At 43.3% G+C, this 22,579-nt stretch overlaps 2 protein-coding genes and 1 non-coding gene across 3 annotated transcripts; 1 reads left to right on the forward strand and 2 right to left on the reverse strand.

The window, feature by feature from the left end:
* The first annotated feature begins 1,868 nt into the window (after nt 1–1,868).
* LOC142534149 (uncharacterized) lies at nt 1,869–7,534 on the forward strand. The gene is made up of 11 exons (XM_075641072.1): nt 1,869–2,286; nt 2,446–3,002; nt 3,093–3,159; nt 3,585–3,700; nt 3,862–4,043; nt 4,819–4,939; nt 5,125–5,241; nt 5,422–5,604; nt 6,152–6,398; nt 6,540–6,846; nt 7,348–7,534. The coding sequence occupies exons 1-11, from the start codon at nt 1,869–1,871 to the stop codon at nt 7,532–7,534; spliced, it is 2,502 nt and encodes an 833-aa protein (XP_075497187.1).
* Nucleotides 2,127–2,233, reverse strand: LOC142534157 (small nucleolar RNA R71). Its single transcript, XR_012816920.1, has one exon. It is a non-coding gene; the product is annotated as a small nucleolar RNA R71 (small nucleolar RNA).
* Nucleotides 7,535–20,850: 13,316 nt separating the features above from the next.
* On the reverse strand, nt 20,851–22,381 carry LOC142534150 (uncharacterized). The gene is made up of 3 exons (XM_075641073.1): nt 21,899–22,381; nt 21,617–21,722; nt 20,851–21,512 (listed from the first exon to the last, which is right to left on the reverse strand). The coding sequence occupies exons 1-3, from the start codon at nt 22,379–22,381 to the stop codon at nt 20,851–20,853; spliced, it is 1,251 nt and encodes a 416-aa protein (XP_075497188.1).
* Nucleotides 22,382–22,579: the final 198 nt, after the last annotated feature.

The raw sequence follows: 22,579 nt of genomic DNA on the forward strand, positions 1-22,579 counted from the left end.
AATCCCTCCCAACCAAACCATCTTCTTCAAAACCCTTATCCTCGGGCACTTCCCGAGCTCCTGGAAAGGACAAAGGTAAGGGAAAAACTCGGGCCTCTGATAGGACTTGTTTTTACGTGTTTTTAGTGTTGGTTTTGAGTCGCATTCATGCATCATATTAGTTTGTTTAGTTTAATTTTGCATCTTTTAGCATTATTTAGCATTTGACTGACCTCGTGTATTTTGTGGTGATTTTGTAGGAATTGAACCAAAGAGTGGGAGAAACTTTGGCATAATGTCGAAGAGGATTCGCTAGGGCGGTCAAAAGTGACCGCCCGAGCGAGCATTGTGGTCTGGCCGAGGAGTATTTTGCGCAAGTGTCTCGCTAGGGCGGTCAAAAGTGACCGCCCCAGCGAAACCAGGGATATGCTCGAGGAAGCTTATTCGAGGATCTCTCGCTAGGGCGGTCAAAATATACCGCCCTAGCGAGAAGCGAGATTGAGAAAGATTTGTTTCCAAATTTCTAGGGACTCTATCCTACACCATAACCTAACACACGAGAACAGCAGCCGTTTTTTCATCTTTTATCAGACTTTTCATCATTTTTCTTGGAGAGGAGGCTAGGAGCAAAGGAGATTTCGAAGACCTCGAGATTTCCACGCGTCGTGGCCGTCATCCATCGTCATCTTTAGTATTTTCATTATTCAATATTTTATTTCTTACATTGATTGTTGGTTTTTATCATGAATTTCAGTAGCTAAACTCTAGATTTGTTGGGATTTGAGGGGATCCTACCCCGTACTCGGTGTTTAACATTATTTCTCGACGTTTTTATTAGTGATTTGTTTATGCTATTGTTATTTCTTGTTTCAATCGAAGCCTAGCTAACTTCCTTTGATTATTTCATGTTGTTAATGATTTCGATAGAATAATTAACAATACGATCAAATAGTATAAACCACGGATTCACAATTTTAGTAGATATACGGAATTGGGTACGTGTCGATAATGATAGTTCACCCGAATGAAAGCTAGTGGATTCCATAGAATGTAATGCAATCTTGAACTGTTAAATATTTGAGGACACTTGAGTACTGCATGTTTTTTATTAGTATTAATATAGCTCGACAGAGTATATTAATTAGTCTAGGGAATTCCGTCGAACGCACGAGTAAAAGTCGAGTGTAATTATTTAAACACGAGTGGTAGGTGAACTGATAATTCCCAACAAATTCATTTCTCATTTGATTTAATCCAAATTAATCATTGCGTTCTGAACACGTTTTCTTTGCATTTTAATTATTTTAATTGTTTACTTTACATTAGTTTAATCATCAACTCAATTTATCGTTGCTAAAGAAATTTTACTTGAAAATAAAATAGTGTAACGCAGTCCTTGTGGAACGATACTCGTATTCACTTACGTTATTATAACTTGACTATCGTGCACTTGCGATATTTAAATCGAGCTTTCATTTATAAAATAAATTTGGGATTATTCACTGTGCAAGTTTTGCTCGATCAAGTTTTTGGCGCCGTTGCCGGGGACTGTTGATTCACAATTTTTATTTTTCATTTAAATTCTTTAGTATTATTTATTTTATTGTTATTTGATACTCTCATTGTGTTGCAGATTTTTCTTGTGGTGCATGCGAAGATCACTCGAGTTTAAGCTTGAGCCTTTTGACCCCGAGATCGAACGCACAGCTAGACGTCGACTACAGCAGCAAAGAGCGAAGGAAAGAATGGAAGGCGATCAACAAAGAGAGGAGCCAAGGCGTATACCGATGTTGGATTACGCACAGCCGTCTCTTGATGGAGCACGTCCAAGCATCGTAAGACCAGTCATCCGAGCTAATCAGTTTGAGATCAAGCCAGCTATCATTCAGATGATTCAGAACACTGTCCAATTTGGGGGAAGTGCACTTGACGACCCTAATTCTCATATAGCTGACTTTCTTGAAATTTGTGATACTTTTAAGTTTAATGGCGTGTCTGATGACGCTGTTTGTTTGCGTTTATTTCCATTTTCACTGAGAGATAAAGCTAAGTCGTGGTTAAACTGTTTGCCTGTAGGGTCTATTACTACATGGGAAGATATGGCAAAGGCGTTCCTGATCAAGTACTTTCCTCCGTCGAAGACTATGAAGCTCAGAGCCGACATTACTACTTTTGCTCAATATGAGCAAGAGTCACTTTACGAGGCATGGGAGCGCTACAAGGACTTGTTGAGGAGATGTCCACACCATGAGCTGCCTCTTGGGTTAGTTGTTCAAATTTTCTACTACGGTCTGCTTACTCCTAAACGTACTATGATAGATGCTGCTGCCTGTGGTAACTTACTGAGAAAGACGGCGGAGGAAGGATATGAGTTATTGGAGGAGATGGCTGCTAGTAGCTATCATCCTCAGTCTGATAGGCAGAGACGAGGTGCTGGAGTTAATCAAGTTAATGATTTGTCGGCAGTTTCAGCACAGTTAGAGGCTTTGAATAGAAAGATTGATGGGATGAGCATGAGTGGGTCGGCTATGCGTCTGCAAGAAATTTTCTGTGATAAGTGTGGGGGTGAGCATGATGTGCAGGATTGCCAAGATGGCAATCCATTCTATGTGCCTGAGGGAGCACCGGTAAAACAAGTGGGATTCCAGAACCGTCCTAGAAATGACCCTTACTCGAACACATATAATCCGGGATGGAGGAATCACCCAAACTTTTCATGGGGAGGTCAAAACAACCAACATCGCCAACAAAGAGGTCCACCATATGTGATGCACCAAGGATTCAAGCCAGAACCGTCTCGGGAGGAGAAGTCCGATTTAGAGCAAATGATGACTAAATTTATTTCTGCAACAGAGACGAGATTTCAGAACCAAGATGCATCCATAAAGGGGTTAGAGAATCAAATTGGACAATTGGCTAAGTTGATTGCTAATAGGGAGCAAGGAACTTTACCAAGCAACACGGAAACTAACCCAAGAGAACATGTGAAGGCGGTGGAATTGCGTAGTGGAAAAAACACTCGGGTCTAATGAGGAGAAGACCAAGCACGGTGAGGATGAGGTGAAAATCGAGGAGGTAAGTCTTCTAACTCTACATCTACACCTATTGCACAGAATAAAATTGTTATCCCTCCACCTGTTCCTGCAGCAATGAAGAAAGCTAAATTAGATGCACAATTTGGTAAATTTCTTGAGATATTTAAAAAATTGCATATTAACATTCCTTTTGCTGATGCTTTATTGAATATGCCAAGTTATGCAAATTCTTGAAAGATATCTTAGCAAATAAGCGGAAGCTAGAAGATCATATGACGTGAATTTGACCGAAAATTGCTCCGCTTTAGTTCAAAACAAGATGCCTCCGAAGCAAAAAGATCCAGGGAGTTTCTCGATACCTTGCATTATTGGTGACATTAATTTTCATAAGCTCTATGTGATCTTGGTGCGAGTATTAATCTGATGCCTTTTTCTGTGTTTAGGAGACTGGGATTAGGTGAACCCAAGCCAACTAGGATGTCGTTGCAGCTGGCTGACAGATCTGTCAAGTATCCACGTGGGATTATCGAAGATGTTCTGGTGAAAGTGGATAAGTTTATTTTCCTGCAGACTCTGTGGTACTTGACATGGAGGAAGATTTAGAGATGCCTTTAATCCTAGGGAGACCGTTTCTGGCTACAGGGAAAGCACTGATTGATGTTGAGGAGGGGAAATTGAGACTGAGAGTTGGAGAAGAAGAAATTATTTTTGATGTTTCAATACTCTCAAGCACACAATGCACAATGATAGTTGCTTTCGTATTGATGTCTTGGATTCGCTTGTTTGTGATTTTGTGCAGGATGGATTGAAAGAACCATTGGAGGCCACTCTCACTACTGAAAAGCAGGAGGACGAGCTAGACGAGGAAAAGATGGAGATGGTAGCTCATTTGAATGCCATTCCACCTTGGAGAAAGCAAGTGAGGCTTAGACTAGAGGAATTGGGAGACAGAAAAGATTTAATGCCTCAAAAGTCAAGCCTAGAGGAGCCGCCTACTTTGGAGCTCAAACCATTACCTCCACATCTCAAGTACGTATATCTAGGAGAAAATAATAAATTGCCTGTTATTATTTCCTCTTCTTTGACAGATGATATGGAGAGTAAGCTCTTGGGAGTCCTCAAGGAGCATAAAAGAGCGTTCGCTTGGAAGGTTTCGACATAAAAGGGATAAGTCCTTCGATCTGCATGCACAAAATTATGATGGAAGATAAATACTCACCTCTAGCACAACCACAAAGGAGACTCAATCCAAAGATGCAAGAGGTAGTAAAAGCTGAAACAATTAAACTTCTGGATGCATGTATTATCTATCCTATCTCTGATAGTGCGTGGGTAAGTCCTGTACAATGTGTGCCTAAAAAGGGTGGGATTACTGTTATTACTAATGAAAAAAATGAGTTGATTCCCACTAGAACTGTTACGGGTTGGCGTGTATGCATAGATTATAGGAAATTGAATGATGCAACCCGTAAAGATCACTTTCCCTTGCCATTTATCAATCAAATGATTGAACGATTAGCAGGTCATGAATTTTATTGCTTTTTAGATGGATACTCGGGATACAATCAAATCACAATTGCACCTGAGGACCAAGAGAAAACCACTTTCACTTGCCCTTATGGTACTTTTGCGTTTAGGCGTATGCCCTTGGTTTATGCAATGCACCTGCAACATTTCAAAGATGCATGACCGCTATATTTCATGACATGACTGAAAATTTCCTTGAAATCTTTATGGATGACTTTTCTATTTTTGGCTCCTCATTTAATGAATGTTTAGAGAATTTGAACTTGGTGTTAGTTAGATGTGAGGAGAGCAATTTGGTGTTGAATTGGGAGAAGTGTCATTTTATGGTTCAAGAGAGGATTGTGTTAGGACACAAGGTTTCGGAGAATGGAATTGAGGTTGACAAAGCCAAGGTGGAAGTAATCAAAAACTTACCCTCACCTTCATCAATAAAAGGAGTTAGAAGTTTCCTAGGGCATGCTGGTTTTTATAGGCGTTTCATTAAAGATTTTTCCAAAATTGCTAAACCTTTATCCTCTTTGTTGATGAAAGATGCTGAATTTAATTTTGATTCTACTTGTCTGCATGCATTCGAGATACTCAGGAAATCTTGGTGACAGCACCTGTTCTGACTGCCCCTGATTGGGAGCTACCGTTTGAGGTGATGTGCGATGCTAGTGATACAGCTGTTGGTGCGGTGCTGGGTCAAAGGAAGAACAAGGTATTTCATACCATCTACTATGCAAGTAAGACTTTAAATGATGCTCAATTGAATTACGCTACTACTGAAAAGGAATTGCTTGCTATAGTATTTGCTTTCGACAAATTTCATTCATACCTTGTTCTGTCTAAAGCAACTGTGTATACAGATCATTCTGCCCTAAAATACTTGCTTGCTAAGAAAGATGCGAAACCTAGGTTAATTAGGTGGATTTTATTATTGCAAGAATTTGATCTCGAAATTCGAGATAAAAAGGGTGTGGAAAATGTAGTTGCTGACCACCTGTCTAGGCTTGAGCATGTTAGAATTAAGGGCAGTGACGATGATATAGATGACTGGTTTCCTGATGAACAATTGATTGAGGTAAATGCGTATCCTTGGTATGCCGATTTTGCAAATTTTCTTGTCACTGGCACACCTCCACCTAATTTATTGTTTCACCAAAGAAAGAAATTCTTTTCAGACGTGAAATATTATTTTTGGGAGGAACCGTTCTTGTTTAAGATTTGTGCAGACTCCATGATAAGAAGATGTGTGGCGGAGGAGGAAACCAATCAAATTCTGAACCATTGTCATGACCGTGAGGTAGGTGGTCACTTTGGACCCATACGGACGACATCTAAGGTACTTGAATGTGGCTTCTATTGGCCAACTCTTTTTAAGGATGCTCGTTGTATGTTCTCAATTGTGATAGATGCCAACGCACAGGTAATATTTCCAACCGTCATGAGATGTCTTTAAATAACATTATTGAGTGTGAATATTTGATGTGTGGGGGATTGATTTTATGGGTCCTTTCCTGCTTCTTTTGCAAAGAAATTTATTCTGGTGGCAGTGGAGTATGTATCTAATGGGTGGAGGCAGAGGCTTGTATCACTAATGATGCACAAGTGGTGTTAAAATTTTGAAGAAACATATTTTTAATCGATTTGGTGCACCACGTGCAATCATAAGTGATGGTGGCACCCATTTTTGCAACAAAATTTTTGATAAACTGTTGGGAAAATATGGTGTCACCCACAAGGTTTCCACTCCATACCATCCCCAAACTAGTGGACAAGTTGAAGTATCCAATCGAGAAATTAAGAGGATTTTAGAGAAGACGGTTAATGTGAATAGGAAGGACTGGTCCATTCGGTTAGATGATGCTTTGTGGCGTATCGTACTGCTTTTAAAACACCTATAGGCACTACACCATATAGGGTTGCTTTTTGGTAAAGCATGTCATCTACCAGTCGAATTAGAGCATAGAGCATATTGGGCGACCAAAGCACTAAACTTTGATTTTGCTCTTGCAGGTGAAAAACGATTGCTGCAGTTGAATCAGTTAGATGAGTTTCGGGGAAGAGCTTATGATCTTGCACTATCTTACAAGGAACGCACCAAACGAGCCCATGACAAACACATTATAAGAAGGGAATTCAAAGTGGGTGAAGCGGTGTTGGTATACAATTCTCGCTTACGACTCTTTCCGGGCAAGCTAAAGTCAAGGTGGTCAGGACCATTCGCTATAGCCAAGGTGTTCCCATCGGGTGCAGTGGTGTTGCATGATGGCAAGGAAGGGACATTTACTGTGAACGCTCAAAGTGTTGAAGCACTATATTGGTGGCACAATTGAGCCACAAATTGGAGTCACTCGGCTCCATGACAGTCATTGAGGACATGGGTGAAAGTCGAGCTCTAGACTATAAATTGAGAACTACTTATACTCCTTATATTGATTTTAATTATATTTTCTTTCATTATTAATCGCATCATTTGCATTTAGGTAGTTGAATGGCACTGCATCCATTCATAAAAAAAAAAAAAAAGAGAAAGAGAAAAAAAAAACGAGAATGTCTCGCTATGACCGCCCCCGCGAGTGATATTTTTTTTTAAAAAGATTTTAAGTCGAGAACGCCTCGCTAGGGCGGTCAACAGTGGCCACCCCAGCGAAAACTCGTATTTTCAAAATTTTGTCGGCGAGAACCCCTCGCTAGGGCGGACACAATTGACCGCCCTAGCGAGTCGCGCAGATTATAAAAACATTCCTCTTCTCTTTTCCTCTCCAAATTTCGGCGCCCCTCCGTCTTTGTGCTAAATCCGTTTTATTTGGTGATTTTTCAGGGTAAAGACTCCATCTTGGTCCATACCCTCCACAAGGAAGCACTTAGGCTACAAGATTTTCTTCTCCGGACGGCCACCTACACCAGCATACCTGTCACCCTTCCAGTTTCAATACCATTATCCTATGCCCCCAGCGGCTGAAGAGGGAGTCCCACCGCCTGAGAATGAGGAGGAGGACGATTTCTGATTAGGGGGAGTTTACTGTTTCCCTTTCTTTTATTTTGCATATTCTATCTTTGCATTTAAATTCATGAGTTTTTTTTTTATGTTTTTAGTGTTTGTTTCGTTTTGTGCACTGAGGGCATTGCACAACTCTAGTATGAGGGGGGTAGATTGTTATGTTTACTTAGTTAATTGGTTTTAAAATTGTTGCATTTCTTTTATTTGGTTGGTTGAACCGGGCAGAGGCCCAGCAAGAAGGGGTGACCCGGGATTCCTCCCAGGAAGACCCTGAAGGCCACGTCCCTCTGACCCAGAGGAAGCGAAAGTCTATCACAAGCCCGGAGCAGACTTTTGGCCGAGGGCAGCTGGGAGGTGGGTCAAAGCTCCTCTCCTGTGACCCGGTCAACCACCCCTCCCTTCCAACGATCTGACCAACAGCCTCCTCTCCTCGGGTTCGAGCAACAAACCACTCAACAACCTCCTCTCCTTGAGCAGTCTCCCCGAATAAATATTCTTGAGGATGGGCCTTCGCCACGGGGGATGAAGATTTTCAAACAGTTTCTCACTCCTGACGAGGAGGCTCATTTGAAGGATGCTAGTGGCTTCTGCTAAAATTTTTGAGGGCTCGAACAAGCTCTTTTCGGTAAGTTTTTGTTAGTCCCCATACCTTTTCTTGCTCCGATCACTGTTGATTCTTATCGACCTTGTTTTTGGACAGGCCGCTCATGTGGGGACCCGGACGCTAATTAAGTTCTTAATCATCATCGGGATAATTTAATCAATTATAATAAATAGGGTCTAAATTTTTTTTTAAAATGCGGAATGTAATGGGATTCAATCTAATATACATAACAGTATTAAAGTACAAGTCTTGTACTATATATACAATCATTCAACTAAGGTTTAACAGCTAAATGTCAAGTGTCCAAACCCTATCTCTAATCCAAGTCCGTAGCCTCCACTCTAATCACGATCTATCTTCATCTCCTCGACCCTGAACCTGTCCCACCTGTTGTCATGCACACATACAAATACGATAACAGCCGGATAATTCCGGTTAGAATATAATCCCAATATAAATCAACGAACATGCAATCATATAAACAAAGTAAAAGCATGTAACAATTATCAGTAACATATATCAAAATCTGAAACATAATCAATATGAAATCGTAAATTAGACTCGTGACTCCACGGCTCATACTAGACTCAATCCTAGTCTAGGGATCCCGGTTCCAGACGTTGGCATTCCATATCGACCAACAGTAATAGAAGAAACTCCGATTCTATCCACGTCGCTATAACCAAGCATCCAGTGTCTTGACCTAACCGTCACAGACTTTGGCGTTTTCACCAATTTCCTATCCTGTGACATCGTGCAATGTGCCCGTGGCGGATCCCACCACTATCAGGCACTTCTGTCACAAGATCACTCGTCTATACTCATATAATACGTGCTTTCTATAAATCAATAGAAACAAGCATATCAATTTAAATCAATGAACATAATAATAATAGTATGTGATTTAGGGAAACTCAAGTATATCCCACTTGAGGTCGATGTCCCAATACCACATTGACTTATACCTTTCGTTTGTAGTCTCGGTCTGAAGCAATATCAGTTCTGAACTCAAGACTGTCTCTGTAAATGTCCAGTTGTTGCCTGTGGTTGATAGGAACACAGTACTGAAGTCGGATTCAAATTCTGACGGGCGGATCTTTCACAAAAGCGTAAGGATTTTTCACAACTTTCCCCTGAACCTTTCTCGGTTTCTTGAGAAGGAAATGAAGAGAATTGCAACTTATATACATCAGTTGCATGGTAAAGCTACGTGGCTCGTCCTTTCACAAAACACGTCTCGCCGCGGGTGCGCTACCCTTTGGACCGCGGGTGCGCTGAGCATACTGGATAACTACCAACATTTCAGAAAGAACGACCGCGGGTGTGGTGTGCTTTTTGTACCGCGAGTGCGGTGCCTCTACTGTAGAAACACGCCGGGTGCGGTAGATTTATGGCGTGGGTGCGGTGGACCGTTCTGTATCTCTTCAGAAATTTCCTATGAACCACCGCGGTGCACTGTCCTTGAACAGCGGGTGCACTGTCTATACTGTCCCAACAAATATATTTTGCAACTAAAATCGAATCGCAACGTCTCTGTTCGGTCTTCGATAAATACATTAAATCATGCATTAATAATTGTTGATTACCAGCTCACATCTCGGGCATTACATTTCTCCCCCCCTAAGATATGATTTCGTCCTCGAAATCTCAAGTAATCATATCAAATGCCATCAAATCAATACAATAACTCAGTCAAAGTAATAGAAACTAAAATAACAGACTCACATCATCAAAATAACTCTGGGAACTCCTGTCTCATGTCTGATTCAGTCTCCCAGGTAGCTTCCTCAGTGCCATGACGAGTCCACTGCACTTTCACGAGCGGAATTGTCTTTGTTCTGAGCTGTTTTTCTTTAAAATCGATAATCCGAATCGGTTTTTCGACATAACTCAATGTCTCATCGAGCTCGGTCTCGTCTGGCTGAATAATATGAGAATCATCGGGAAGATACTTCCGCAGCATAGATACATGGAAGACATCATGTATTCCTGATAATGAAGGCGGTAAGGCGAGTCAGTAGGCACGATCTCCTATCTTTTCGAGAATTTCATATGGACCAACGTATCGTGGAGACAATTTCCCTTTCTTGCCAAATCTGACAAATCCTCGGAAAGGTGAAATATTCAGGAATACTCGATCTCTTGCCTCAAATACCAACGGTCGTCGTCGAACATTGGCATATTTGGCCTGTCGGTCCTGTGCTGCTTTCATTCTTTTCCGAATCAGCTTCACTTTCTCTGTCATATCTCTGATCATATCAGGTCCAATCTCAGGAATCTCAGAGATATCATCCCAATAAAGAGGGGATCTGCATTTCTTTCCGTACAACGCTTCGAATGGAGCCATTTCAATACTCGTCTGATAGCTATTGTTGTACAAAAACTCGCACAGAGGCAAGGCATCTTGCCAATTAGTGCTAAAATCAAGCACTACAGCTCTCAGCATATCTTACAATGTCTGAATCGTCCGCTCTGATTGTCCGTCAGTCTGTGGATGATATGCGGTACTCAGATGTAACTTTGTACCTAGAGCCTGCTGTAAACTCTGCCAGAAGTGCGAAGTAAACCGAGGATCACGGTCTGAAACAATCGACTTCGGCATTCCGTGCAATCTAAATACCTCTCGCAGATAAATATCGGCCATCTGGTCATATCTGTATGTCATTTTGTATGGAAAAAACATGCAGATTTGGTCAATCGATCAATCACGACCCAAATCGCATCACCGCCTCTGGAGGATCTCGGTAACTGCGTCACAAAATCCATGGAAATGTGATCTCATTTCCATTTAGGAATGGACAAACTCTGTAACAATCTCCTAGTTTCTTTCTCTCGACTTTCACCTGTTGGCAATTCAGACACTTTGCTACAAATTCAGTAATATCAGATTTCATTTGTTTCCACCAATATTGTGTCTTCAAATTATTATACATTTTCCTGCCACCAGGATGAATACTAAAACGACTGCTGTGCGCTTCTGTCAATATTCGGTGTTTCAATTCTGAAACATTTGGCACAACAATACGATTCACATACAAAATACCATCATGAACTTGATACTCTGATTGATGTCCAGCTCTGACCATAACAATCGAATTTTGTACGTTCTGATCAACTTTCTGTGCCTCTTTGATTCTCACTATCAATTCTGGTTCAGCTCGAATTGCACATAATCTCAGAGGCTGACAATCTGTTTCAAAAGCTAATCCAGACAAACAGCAGTCTTCTATCAAATTCGAGACACCTATCGTCGATAAGGAAAAGGAACATACCTTTCGACTCAGTGTATCAGCTGCTGCATTGGACTTTCCTGGATAATATTTGATTTCACAATCGAAATCCTTCAATAAATCGAGCCATCTTCGTTGCCTCATATTCAGCTCGGACTGTGAAAACAGATACTTTAGGCTCTTGTGATCAGAATAGATCTCAAACTTTTCACCGTACGGATAATGTCGTCATATCTTCAAAGCAAAGACAATGGCCGCCAATTCAAGATCATGAATTGGGTAACGAGTCTCATGTGGTTTCAGCTGTCTCGAGGCATAAGCAATAACATGCCCTCGCTGCATCAGTATACAACCCAATCCTCGATGAGATGCATCACAATAAACCACAAAATCACATGTACCTGATGGAATCGTCAAAATCGATGCACTGGTCAGTCTTTTCTTTAATTCAAGAAAAATGGTCTCACATTCCTCAGACCAAACAAATGGAGCATTCTTCTGATTCAACTGTGTAATCGGTTTGGCAATACTAGAAATATCTTTGATGAATCGACGATAATATCCTGCCAAACCCATAAAACTGCGAATCTCGGGCACTGATGTCGGTCTCGACCAAGAAATCACTGCCTCAACCTTACTGGGATCAACAGCTATACCGTCTCCGGATATAATATGTCCCAGAAATACTACCTGTCTCAACCAAAACTCACATTTCGACAGTTTAGCATACAATTTCTCAGCCCTCAAAATTTTCAACACAGTTCTCAGATGATCAGCATGCTCAATCATATTCTTCGAATAAATCAATATGTCATCAATAAATATAATGACAAAATCGTCAAGGTATCTTTGAAAGACACGGTTCATCAACCCCATGAATACAGCCGGTGCATTCGTCAAACCAAATGGCATGACAATAAACTCATAATGTCCATACTTGGTTCTGAATGCAGTCTTCGAGATATCAGGATCCCTGACTCTCAGTTGATGGTATCCAGATCTCAGATCGATCTTGGAATATACGGATGAACCCTGCAACTGATCAAACAAATCATCAATGCGAGGCAAGGGATATTTATTCTTTACCGTTGCTTTGTTCAGTTGCCAGTAATCGATACAGAGTCTCATTGAACCGTATTTCTTTCAAACAAACAGTACTGGAGCACCCCAAGGAGACACTCGTCTCGGTCTGATATACCCATTGGCCAGTAGATCTTCCAACTGTTCTTTCAACTCTTTCAACTCAATCGGTGCCATTCTGTACAGAGCCCTCAAAATCGGAACTGTACCTGGCATCAACTCAATGCTGAAGTCTATCTCTCGAATCGGAGGCAAACCAGGAATCTCATCTGGAAAGACATCAGCAAACTCACACACCACTGGAAAATCCGCCAATGATGGACTCGATTTCAGTAAATCAACTGAATAGACAAGGAATCTTTCCGCTCCTTTCTGTAACAATCGAGTCATAGACAATACGGATATCAAAAGAATTCTAGATCGAGGACCCTTACCATAGAATTTCCACTCATCTGCCATCTCAGGTCTGAATCTCACAATCTTGTGGAAACAATCGACAGTAGCTCTGTACTTGGTCAACATATCGATACCGATAATACAGTCAAAATCAGACAACCCAAGCACAATACAGTCTAATTCAATTTCATGCCCATCATACTGCAGTATACAATGTTTAACAGACTTCACTGATATCAAACCTGTCCCCAACGGAGAAGAGACAGACACTACAACAGACAATGACTCAATAGGCAATGTATGACTCAATGCAAATCGCTCAGATATAAATGTATGCAATGCACCAGTATCAATCAATACATATGCAGGATAACCAGAAATAAAACAGTTACCTGCAACAACATCATCAGGTGCATCCTGTGCCTGCTCCTCAGTCAAAGCGAACACTCTGGCCTGCTGTATCGGAGGCTGGCTCACTGTCTGGCTTCCTCCTGGCCTCTGCTGTGACTGAGTAGACGGTGCTGGCTGGAAAGAATGAACAGCAGATGGTCGTCTCCCTGTCTGAGCCACTGATCCAGATGACTCTGCACCCTGTGATCTCTGAGAATCTCTCTGAGGACAAACTCGAGCAAAATGTCCCTGCTGCCTACAAATACGGCAACTGCCGAACACTCCTCGGCACTGCTCAGTGGAATGCTTCCCTCCACAGGTGCTGCAATAGGGTCCTGTATAACTCTGGCCCTGACCAGTCTGTCTCGAGCCACTAGAACTGGAAAACTGCTGCCAGACTTCTTGAACTGCTTTCCCTTAGCTTTCAGGAAATCTTTCTTTCCACTCCCACTGCCACTCTCAAATCTGGGAGATGGTGGAGGCATCTGTGGTCTCGGTGTTGAAGGCACAAACGAAGCTCCTCTCTATCTTATCAGACCGGTTTCGGCTCCCTTGGCTTGGTTCAGGGCATCGGTAAAATTATTCGGTCGCCCTGTGTTCACCAATGTAAAAATCTCAGGATTCAAACCATTGATGAACTGATCATCAATAGCTTCTTAATTCTCGGCCACGTGTGGAGCAAATCGCAACAAAGTAGAAAACTTAGTCACATATTCCTCAATATTCAGCTGGCCCTGTCTCAAGTTTGCAAACTCCGCTCCCTTATCCTTCCTGTACGACACTGGAAAGAACCTCTAATAGAATTCAGTTCTAAAGACATTCCAGGTAATAGTCGTATCTCGATGTTCCAATGCCCGTTTTGTTGTAATCCACCAATTCTTTGCCACATCATGCAACTGGTGCCCTATCAGTTTCACTCTCCTCTCATTAGTATAGTCCTAGGACTCAAACAACATCTCAATATCGTCTAGCCAACTCTCGCAATCCACTGAATTCTCAGTACCCTTCAGAGTTGGTGGATGGAACGACTGAAACCTTTTCAATAATGTCTCCATAGGAGTGGCTGTAACGTCCATCGGAGGATTCGAAGTACAACCATGTTCTGGTATTTTCTCAGAGGCATGTCTGATAATCAAAAGGATTAGTGACCCCAAACAAGAATTCTATTTCAGTCCTCCTCCGATCATCTTACTGCTGATCCAGAATCGGTGCTGATTCATTCTCAATAAAACATATTACCATATCAAATCAGATAAGCAAGTAACATGTATTAAAGCAGTAAGACATGCTAGCATTCAAAAGCAGGAAAGAACACACATTCTACCCCGCTCACTAGCTCTTATCTCAATCTAAAGGATCAATCGCTCTGATACCACCTGTTGTGGGGACCCGGACGCTAATCAAGTTCTTAATCATCATCGGGACAATTTAATCAATTATAATAAACAGGGTCTAATTTTTTTTTTTAAATGCGGAATGTAATGGGATTCAATCTAATATACATAACAGTATTAAAGTACAAGTCTTGTATATATACAATCATTCAACTAAGGTTTAACAGCTAAATGTCAAGTGTCCAAACCCTATCTCTAATCCAAGTCCGTAGCCTCCACTCTAATCACGATCTATCTTCATCTCCTCGACCCTGAACCTGTCCCACCTGTTGTCATGCACACATACAACACGACAACAGTCGGATAATTCCGGTTAGAATATAATCCCAGTATAAATCAATGAACATGCAATCATATAAACAATGTAAAAGCATGTAACAATTATCAGTAACATATATCAAAATCTGAAACATAATCAATATGAAATCGTAAATCAGACTCGTGACTCCACGGCTCATACTAGACTCAATCCTAGTTTAGGGATCCTGGTTTCCAGACGTTGGCATTCCATATCGACCAACAGTAATAGAAGAAACTCCGATTCTATCCACGTCGATATAACCAAGCATCCAGTGTCTTGACCTAACCGTCACAGACTTTGGCGTTTTCACCAATTTCCTATCCTGTGACATCGTGCAATGTGCCCGTGGCGATCCCACCACTATCAGGCACTTCTGTCACAAGGTCACTCGTCTAATACTCATATAATATGTGCTTTGTATAAATCAATCGAACAAGCATATCAATTTAAATCAATGAACATAATAATAAGTATGTGATTTAGGGAAACTCAAGTATATCCCACTTGAGTCGATGTCCCAATACCACATTGACTTATACCTTTCGTTTGTAGTCTCGGTCTGAAGCAATATCAGTTCTGAACTCAAGACTGTCTCTGTAAATGTCCAGTTGTTGCCTGTGTTGATAGGAATACAGTACTGAAGTCGGATTCAAATTCTGACGGGCGGATCTTTCACAAAAAGCGTAAGGATTTTTCACAACTTTCCCCTGAACCTTTCTCGGTTTTCTTGAGAAGGAAATGAGAATTGCAACTTATATACATCAGTTGCATGGTAAAGCTACGTGGCTCGTCCTTTCACAAAACACGTCTCGCCGCGGGTGCGCTACCCTTTGGACCGCGGGCGCGCTGAGCATACTGGATCACTACCAACATTTCAGAAAGAACGACCGCGGGTGCGGTGCTTTTTGTACCGCGAGTGCGGTGCCTCTACTGTAGCAACACCGCGGGTGCGGTAGATTTTATGGCGCGGGTGCGGTGACTGTTCTGTATCTCTTCAGAAATTTCCTATGAACCACCGCGGGTGCACTGTCCTTTGAACAACGGGTGCACTGTCTATACTGTCCCAACAATATATTTTGCAACTAAAATCGAATCGCAACGTCTCTTGTTCGGTCTTCGATAAATACATCAAATCATGCATTAATAATTGTTGATTACCAGCTCACATCCCGGGCATTACAGCTCACCTGCTGATCTCGGCTTTTGAGGGGGTTGGAAGGGCTGGCACTATCTCTGGCAAGCGAGCCCGGTCTTTCCAAGATGCTCAGGAGAGGCTGCAAGAGGAGCTAGCCCGGGCTCAAGCCACCTATGAGGAAGAAGTGGCTAAGCTGCGCTCAGCTCTGGACAAGACTCAAGAGGATATTACTGAGGGCGTTATCCGAGAGGAACGTCTGCAGGGCTCTCTATCTGTCTTGGAATTGAGTCTCCGTGCCGTTTTCGAAAAGACAGAGTTGCAGTTGCATCGGGCTGAGAGAGCTGAGAGTGCCCTGGCCCGGGCTGAATACGATAAGGACAAGTTGCAGGCTTCCTTCCTCCAATCTTCTGAGTTCAAGAAGGCCGTGGTGGACAAGGCCTACCCTCTTTTTCAGACCGGTTTTGAAAAATGGCGGAAACAATTTGAGGAAGCCGGACTCTTGCCCCAAGATAAGGAAAATTTTCCTGATTTTGGTCTGGCCATTACATCCCTTCCCAAGGATGGTGAGGAGGAGAAGGAGGCGGCCCAAGAAGAGCAGCCTGAGCCTGAACACGTAGATATAGACTAATATTTGTATTTTCTTACCTTTTCCTGTTCTGTAACTTTTTGGCCCTCGGGCTCTTATTAATGAAAATTTCATTTTCCCTTTATCCTCTCTGCAATCATACCTTGATAAGTCTTTCAATAACTAGGGTGATATACCTGCTTGCATGAAAATAACCAGAAAATTTTCTAAGTGTTGCGAATTAACCGGTAACTTCAAATAAGTACCCGAGATCTTGATCCTCGTAATGCATAAAATGCCTCATACTCCGCAAGTGACTCAGATAAGCAACCTAAAACCCGGATATAAATCTCGACGCGTATACCAACTAGAAAAGTTGGCCAAGAGAGCATTTTTGGGTTTAGACTGGTCGAGGTGCGGTGCCCCGAGCCAGGGTGTAGTGCCATGGGCTTTTAAGAACCAAGGTACGGAGCCTTGGGCTGGGGATCATGTCCCAGGACTTGGGAATTGTCGAGGTGTGGTGCCCCGAGCCAGGGTGTAGTGCCCTGGGCTTTTAAGAACCAAGGTACGGAGCCTTGGGCCGGGGATCATGTCCCAGGACTTGGGAATGGTCGAGGTGTTGTGCCCCGAGCCAGGGTGTAGTGCCCTGGGCTTTTAAGAACCAATGTACGGAGCCTTGGGCCGGGGATCATGTCCCGGAACTTGGGAATGGTCGAGGTGTGGTGCCCCGAGCCAAGGTGTAGCGCCCTGGGCTTTTAACAACCAATGTACGGAGCCTTGGGCCGGGGATCATGTCCCGGGACTTGGGAATGGTCGAGGTGTGGTGCCCCGAGCCAGGGTGTAGTGCCCTGGGCTTTTAAGAACCAAGGTACGGAGCCTTGGGCCGGGGATCATGTCCCGGGACTTGGGAATGGTCGAGGTGTGGTGCACCGAGCCAGGGTGTAGTGCCATGGGTTTTTCTTCAATAACCGGGGCCTAGTACTTCCCGTTATAAGATAACAGAAACATTCATATCATTCTTTGAGAAAATATATCTTTCGTTTATTTCTTCCATCAAATAATTACATCTGTCATGCATAGTACTTCTTTAAATTAAATACATTCCAAGGCCTTTTGAGGAGATGTCCTTGAGCATCTTCTAAATAAAAGGATCCCGAGCTGACTTTTCGGGTGATTTTATAAGGTCCTTCCCATCGTGCTTCCAACTTCCCAACGTCCCTAGCCGGGTTGACCTTCTTCATAACTAGATCACCCACTTGGAAATCTCGTATCCGGACCCTTTTGTTATATGAATTCATAACCCGGCTTCGATATGCTTCCATTCGAATGAAAGCTCGATCTCTTTTTTCTTCCACCAAATCCAACTCCATAGCTCGGGACTGATCATTGTTGTCCGGGTAAGATTCTACCCGGGAAGAGGTTTGCCCGATTTCAACTGGGAAGACTTCAGAACCATATATCAAGTTGAAAGGAGTTTATTGGGTAGGTGCTCGGGAGTAGTTCTGTAAGCCCAGAGAACACTGGGTAATTCTTCCACCCAATCCCTTCCTTTGCCTTGTAGTCTCGTTTTCAGTGCTTGCACAATAATTCTATTGACAACTTCTGTTTGACCATTAGCTTGAGGATATGCCACAGAGGTAAAAGATTGAGTGATCTTCATTTCCTGGCACCACGATGTAAGTCCTTTGCCCTGAAATTGTCTCCCATTATCTGAGATTAGTCTCCTGGGCACCCCAAACCGGCACACAATGTTTTCCACAAAAATTTCAATACTTCCTGCTCAGTAATTTTTGCCAAGGGCTCAGCTTCTACCCACTTGGAAAAGTAATCCACGGCTACTAACAAGATTTTTTTCTGATCTCGGGCAATTGGGAAAGGACCCACGATATCCATGCCCCATTGATCAAAGGGGCAAGATGCCCAGATAGGCTTCATGAGAGTAGCCGGGGTGTTTTTAAAATTCGAGTGATGTTGACAGCCCTCACAAGATTAGACCACCCGAGCAGAATCTTGACTGAGAGTTGGCCACCAGAAACCGGCAAGCATTGTTTTCCAGGCCAAAGACATTCCTCCGAGGTGCTCAGCACAACATCCTTTATGAATCTCTCGGAGGACATAATCGACCTCTTTCTCGGACAAGCATTTCAAAAGAGGTCCCTGGAACGATCTCCTGTACAAAATATTGTTTAAGAGAACAAACCTGGGAGCTTGTCTTTTAGTTTTCTAAGCTCGGTCTTTGTCCTTAGGCAGTTCATTACTTACAATGAACTTAATCAGAGGTGTCATCCAGGAGTCCTCTGGTTTTGGTAACATTTCTTCCTCGGTAGAAAGGATCAATCGGGAAACATGCAAGACCTCCCGGGTGCTTACTTCTGACAAGGAAGCAGCCATTTTTGCCAGAGTATCTGCCTCGCTATTCTCTTCCCGGGGTATTTGTTCAATACCCCAATCCGTAAAAACTTCTGCTCGGGTTTTGATGAGCCGTAAATACTTTAACATCCTGTCATCCTTAGCTTCATAGACGCCCTTTATCTGCTGATTAATGAGTTTCGAATCAGAATATAGAATAATCCGGGAAGCCCCGACTTCCCGGGCAGCTTGGACACCAGCTAGGACAGCCTCATACTCGTCCTCATTGTTAGTTACCCGGGAGTCAATTCTCAGCGCTAGTTTAATCTTTTCTCCCAGGGGAGATATTATCACAACCCCTACTCCACACCCAGCAAGGCTAGACGCCCCGGGCATCCACGAATACTCTCCATACTTCCTCCTCATTGGGTTGGACCATCTTGGATAAAAAATCTGATAGAGCTTGTGCTTTGATGACCACCCGGGGTTTGTATTCAATGTCATACTCCCACAACTCTACTGTCCATTTGATCATTCGCCCGGATACTTCAGAGTGAGTCAAAATCCTGCCGAAAGGACTATTGGTAAGAACAATGATTTGATGTGACAGGAAGTAGGGTCTTAGCTTCCGGGCGGTCATGATCAAGGCCAAAACAATCTTCTCCACTTCGCTGTACCGGAGCTCGAGTCCTCTTAGAGCATGGCTGACATAGTAGACAGGCTTTTGATCAGAGCCTTCTTCTTTTACCAGAACTGAGCTGACAGCATACTCTGTAGTAGATAGATAAACAAATAGTTTTTCCCCAGGCTCCGGCTTTACCAACACAGGGAGCTCTGCAAGGTGAATCTTCAAGTCCTGGAAGGCCTGCTCACATTTTTCATCCCACCCGAATTGTTGGGCCTTCCTTAGAACCTGGAAGAAAGGATAACTCCTGTGTGCTGACCGGGATATAAATCGAGACAGGGAAGCAATCCTCCTGATCAGCTTCTGTACTTCTTTGACAGATCGGGGGGATGCCATACACAACACGGACTTGACTTTTTCTTGATTCACCTCGATCCCTCGATCTGTCACTATGAATCCCAAGAATTTGCCACTCTTGACACCAAAAATGCATTTGGCAGGGTTAAGCTTGATCCCGTAATGCATTAGAGTGGCAAATGTTTCTTCCATATCAATGAAATTCACAACCTCCTTGGACTTGGCCAGAATATCATCCACATAGACTTCCATATTTCGTCCCAGCTGCTTCTCAAAGACTTTGTTCATTAGACGCTGGTAAGTAGCCCATGCATTCTTCAACCCGAAAGGCATTATATATAACAAAATGTACCTCCCGAGGTGATGAAGCTGGCTTTATCTTGGTCACTCTTGGCTAGGGGAATTTGATGATATCCTTGGTATGCATCCATGAAGCTCAATAGTTCAAAACCCGAGGTGGAGTCCACCAGCTGGTCAATCCTGGGCAAGGGGTAATGGTCTTTAGGGCAAGCCTTGTTGAGATCGCGGAAATCTACACACATTCGCCACTTTCCGGTGGATTTAGGTACCAGCACCACATTCGAAAGCCATGTGGGGAATTGAATTTCTCGAATGTGGCCGGCCTTCAGCAGCTCCTTCACTTGCTCATCAATAACTTTGTCTTTTTCAGGACCAAAGTGTCTTTTTCTGCTTCAGGGTGAGATCCCGGGAGAATGTTCAGTTGGTGCTCCGATATCAGGGGAGAAATCCCTGTCAACTCCTGCTGGGACCAGGCAAATACATTAATATTAGCTTTTAAACAGTTAATCAAACTAACTCGGGTGGATGCATTGAGGTCCCGAGCCATCCGGATTTGCTGGCCTGGTCCGATTTCTATCATCTCCTGCTCCTCCTCTGCTACAAAATGTACTTCCCCTTTCTCCACCACTCTTCCTCCAACTTCATCCATCCTTTCCTTCTTCCCTTCTCTCTTGGTTTTGCTCTGATCAACCCGGACTGCTCCACATAACATTTTCGGGAAGAAGGTTGATCTCCCCTAACTTCTCCTACCCGGGCTCCCACATGAAACTTTATCTTTAGATGGTAAGTGGATGCCACAGCCCTTAATTCATTCATAGCCGGCCTCCCCAAAATGATATTGTATGAAGATGGGGAGTCCACTACAGTGAAAGAGGTCATCACTGTCTTCTTGAGATCCTGAGAGCCTAGGGTTAGTGGTAGGACAATCTCTCCTTCCGGGTAGACCACGTGGCCAGCAAAGCCAAAGAGGGCAGTTTCCACAGCTTCCAAGTGAAAACCCTGCAAATCCATCTGCGCAAAGACATCTTTAAAAATCACATTTACAGAACTGCCCGAATCAACAAAGACCCTCAAAATGTCATAATTTGCCACACGGGCTTGGATAACCAGGGTATCACTGTGGGGCAGATTCACCCCTATCAAATCTTCTGGGCCAAAACTGATGACCGCCTCGTTCCTCCTTGCTCCCTCTACCTCCATACACTCCCTCCTACTTCTCGACTTTCTCGCCCGGTTGGAGTCTCCATCAGTAGAGCCTCCTGATATCATTTTAATCAACCCCGTCGCAGGGGGCAAATTATTTTTCCACTCGGGCTCAGGCTCCTTCTTCTCCCGGGTTCACTCCTCGGGTTATTCCTCATACCTCTCCCTCGGGCACTGGATCCTGGTTTCCGAGATGTCCAAGGTGGCAATCTAGGCCTCTGGTTATTGTGACTGGGTCCCAAGATGGACGGTAAGGCATAATTTCCCTTCAATGTTTTGCAATATTCGGTGTTATGATAACACACTTTGTGGAAAGTGCAAAATTCTCTTTTCTCTGGCAAGGATAATTGATGGTCTGGGGCCAGGTCCCTACTGCATTCTTGTACTTCCCTTTAGCAGGCCATCTTCAGAGGCACGTGCTGAGAAAAGTGCCCTGGATTACCTCTCTTTTGCCCCCTCTCCTCGGGCTTAGATACCCGGTCCTCTCTTCTTTTTTACAGCCTCTCTTCTGCTTCTGAGCCTCTTCCATATTGATGTACTTCTCTGCCCGGGATAATAAGTCCTCGAAATTGCCGGGCATCTTGGTCAGTGATTTGAAAAACTCACCCTCCCTTAAGCCCTGGGTAAATGCGGTAGTCTTTGTCTCAGTGGCACAAGTGGGGACATCCAGAGCCACTCGGTTGAATCTTCGAATATAAGCCCTTAAACTTTTCTCCGGGCTCTGCTTGACTTCGAAAAAACTGAAAGCAGTCTTCTTGTACTTTTTGCTGCTGCTGAAATGGTGCGAGAACAACTTCTGGAAATCTTTGAAATAACTAATACTCTGGGGGGCCAAACCCTCAAACCATCTCTGAGCCGAATCTACCAATGTTGTTAGGAACACTTTACACTTTATTCTATCAGTGTAACAGTGCAGCATGGCCATGTTCTCAAATCTGGCCAAGTGTTCCTCAGGGTCTGCGTTGCCATCATAGTCTTTTATTTTGGCAGACTTGAAATTTCCAGGCAGGGGTTCCCGGACAATAATGTCAGCAAATGGGCATCCTCTAGTGATTGCTCGGGAAGTGCTCCGGTTCTCCAATTGTCCTTCAGGACCTTCATCTTCTGCCTCAGCTCCAACAAC

The sequence above is a fragment of the Primulina tabacum genome, unplaced genomic scaffold, assembly GCF_025594145.1.
Source record: "Primulina tabacum isolate GXHZ01 unplaced genomic scaffold, ASM2559414v2 Contig390, whole genome shotgun sequence".
In the NCBI taxonomy this organism is placed as follows: domain Eukaryota; kingdom Viridiplantae; phylum Streptophyta; class Magnoliopsida; order Lamiales; family Gesneriaceae; genus Primulina; species Primulina tabacum.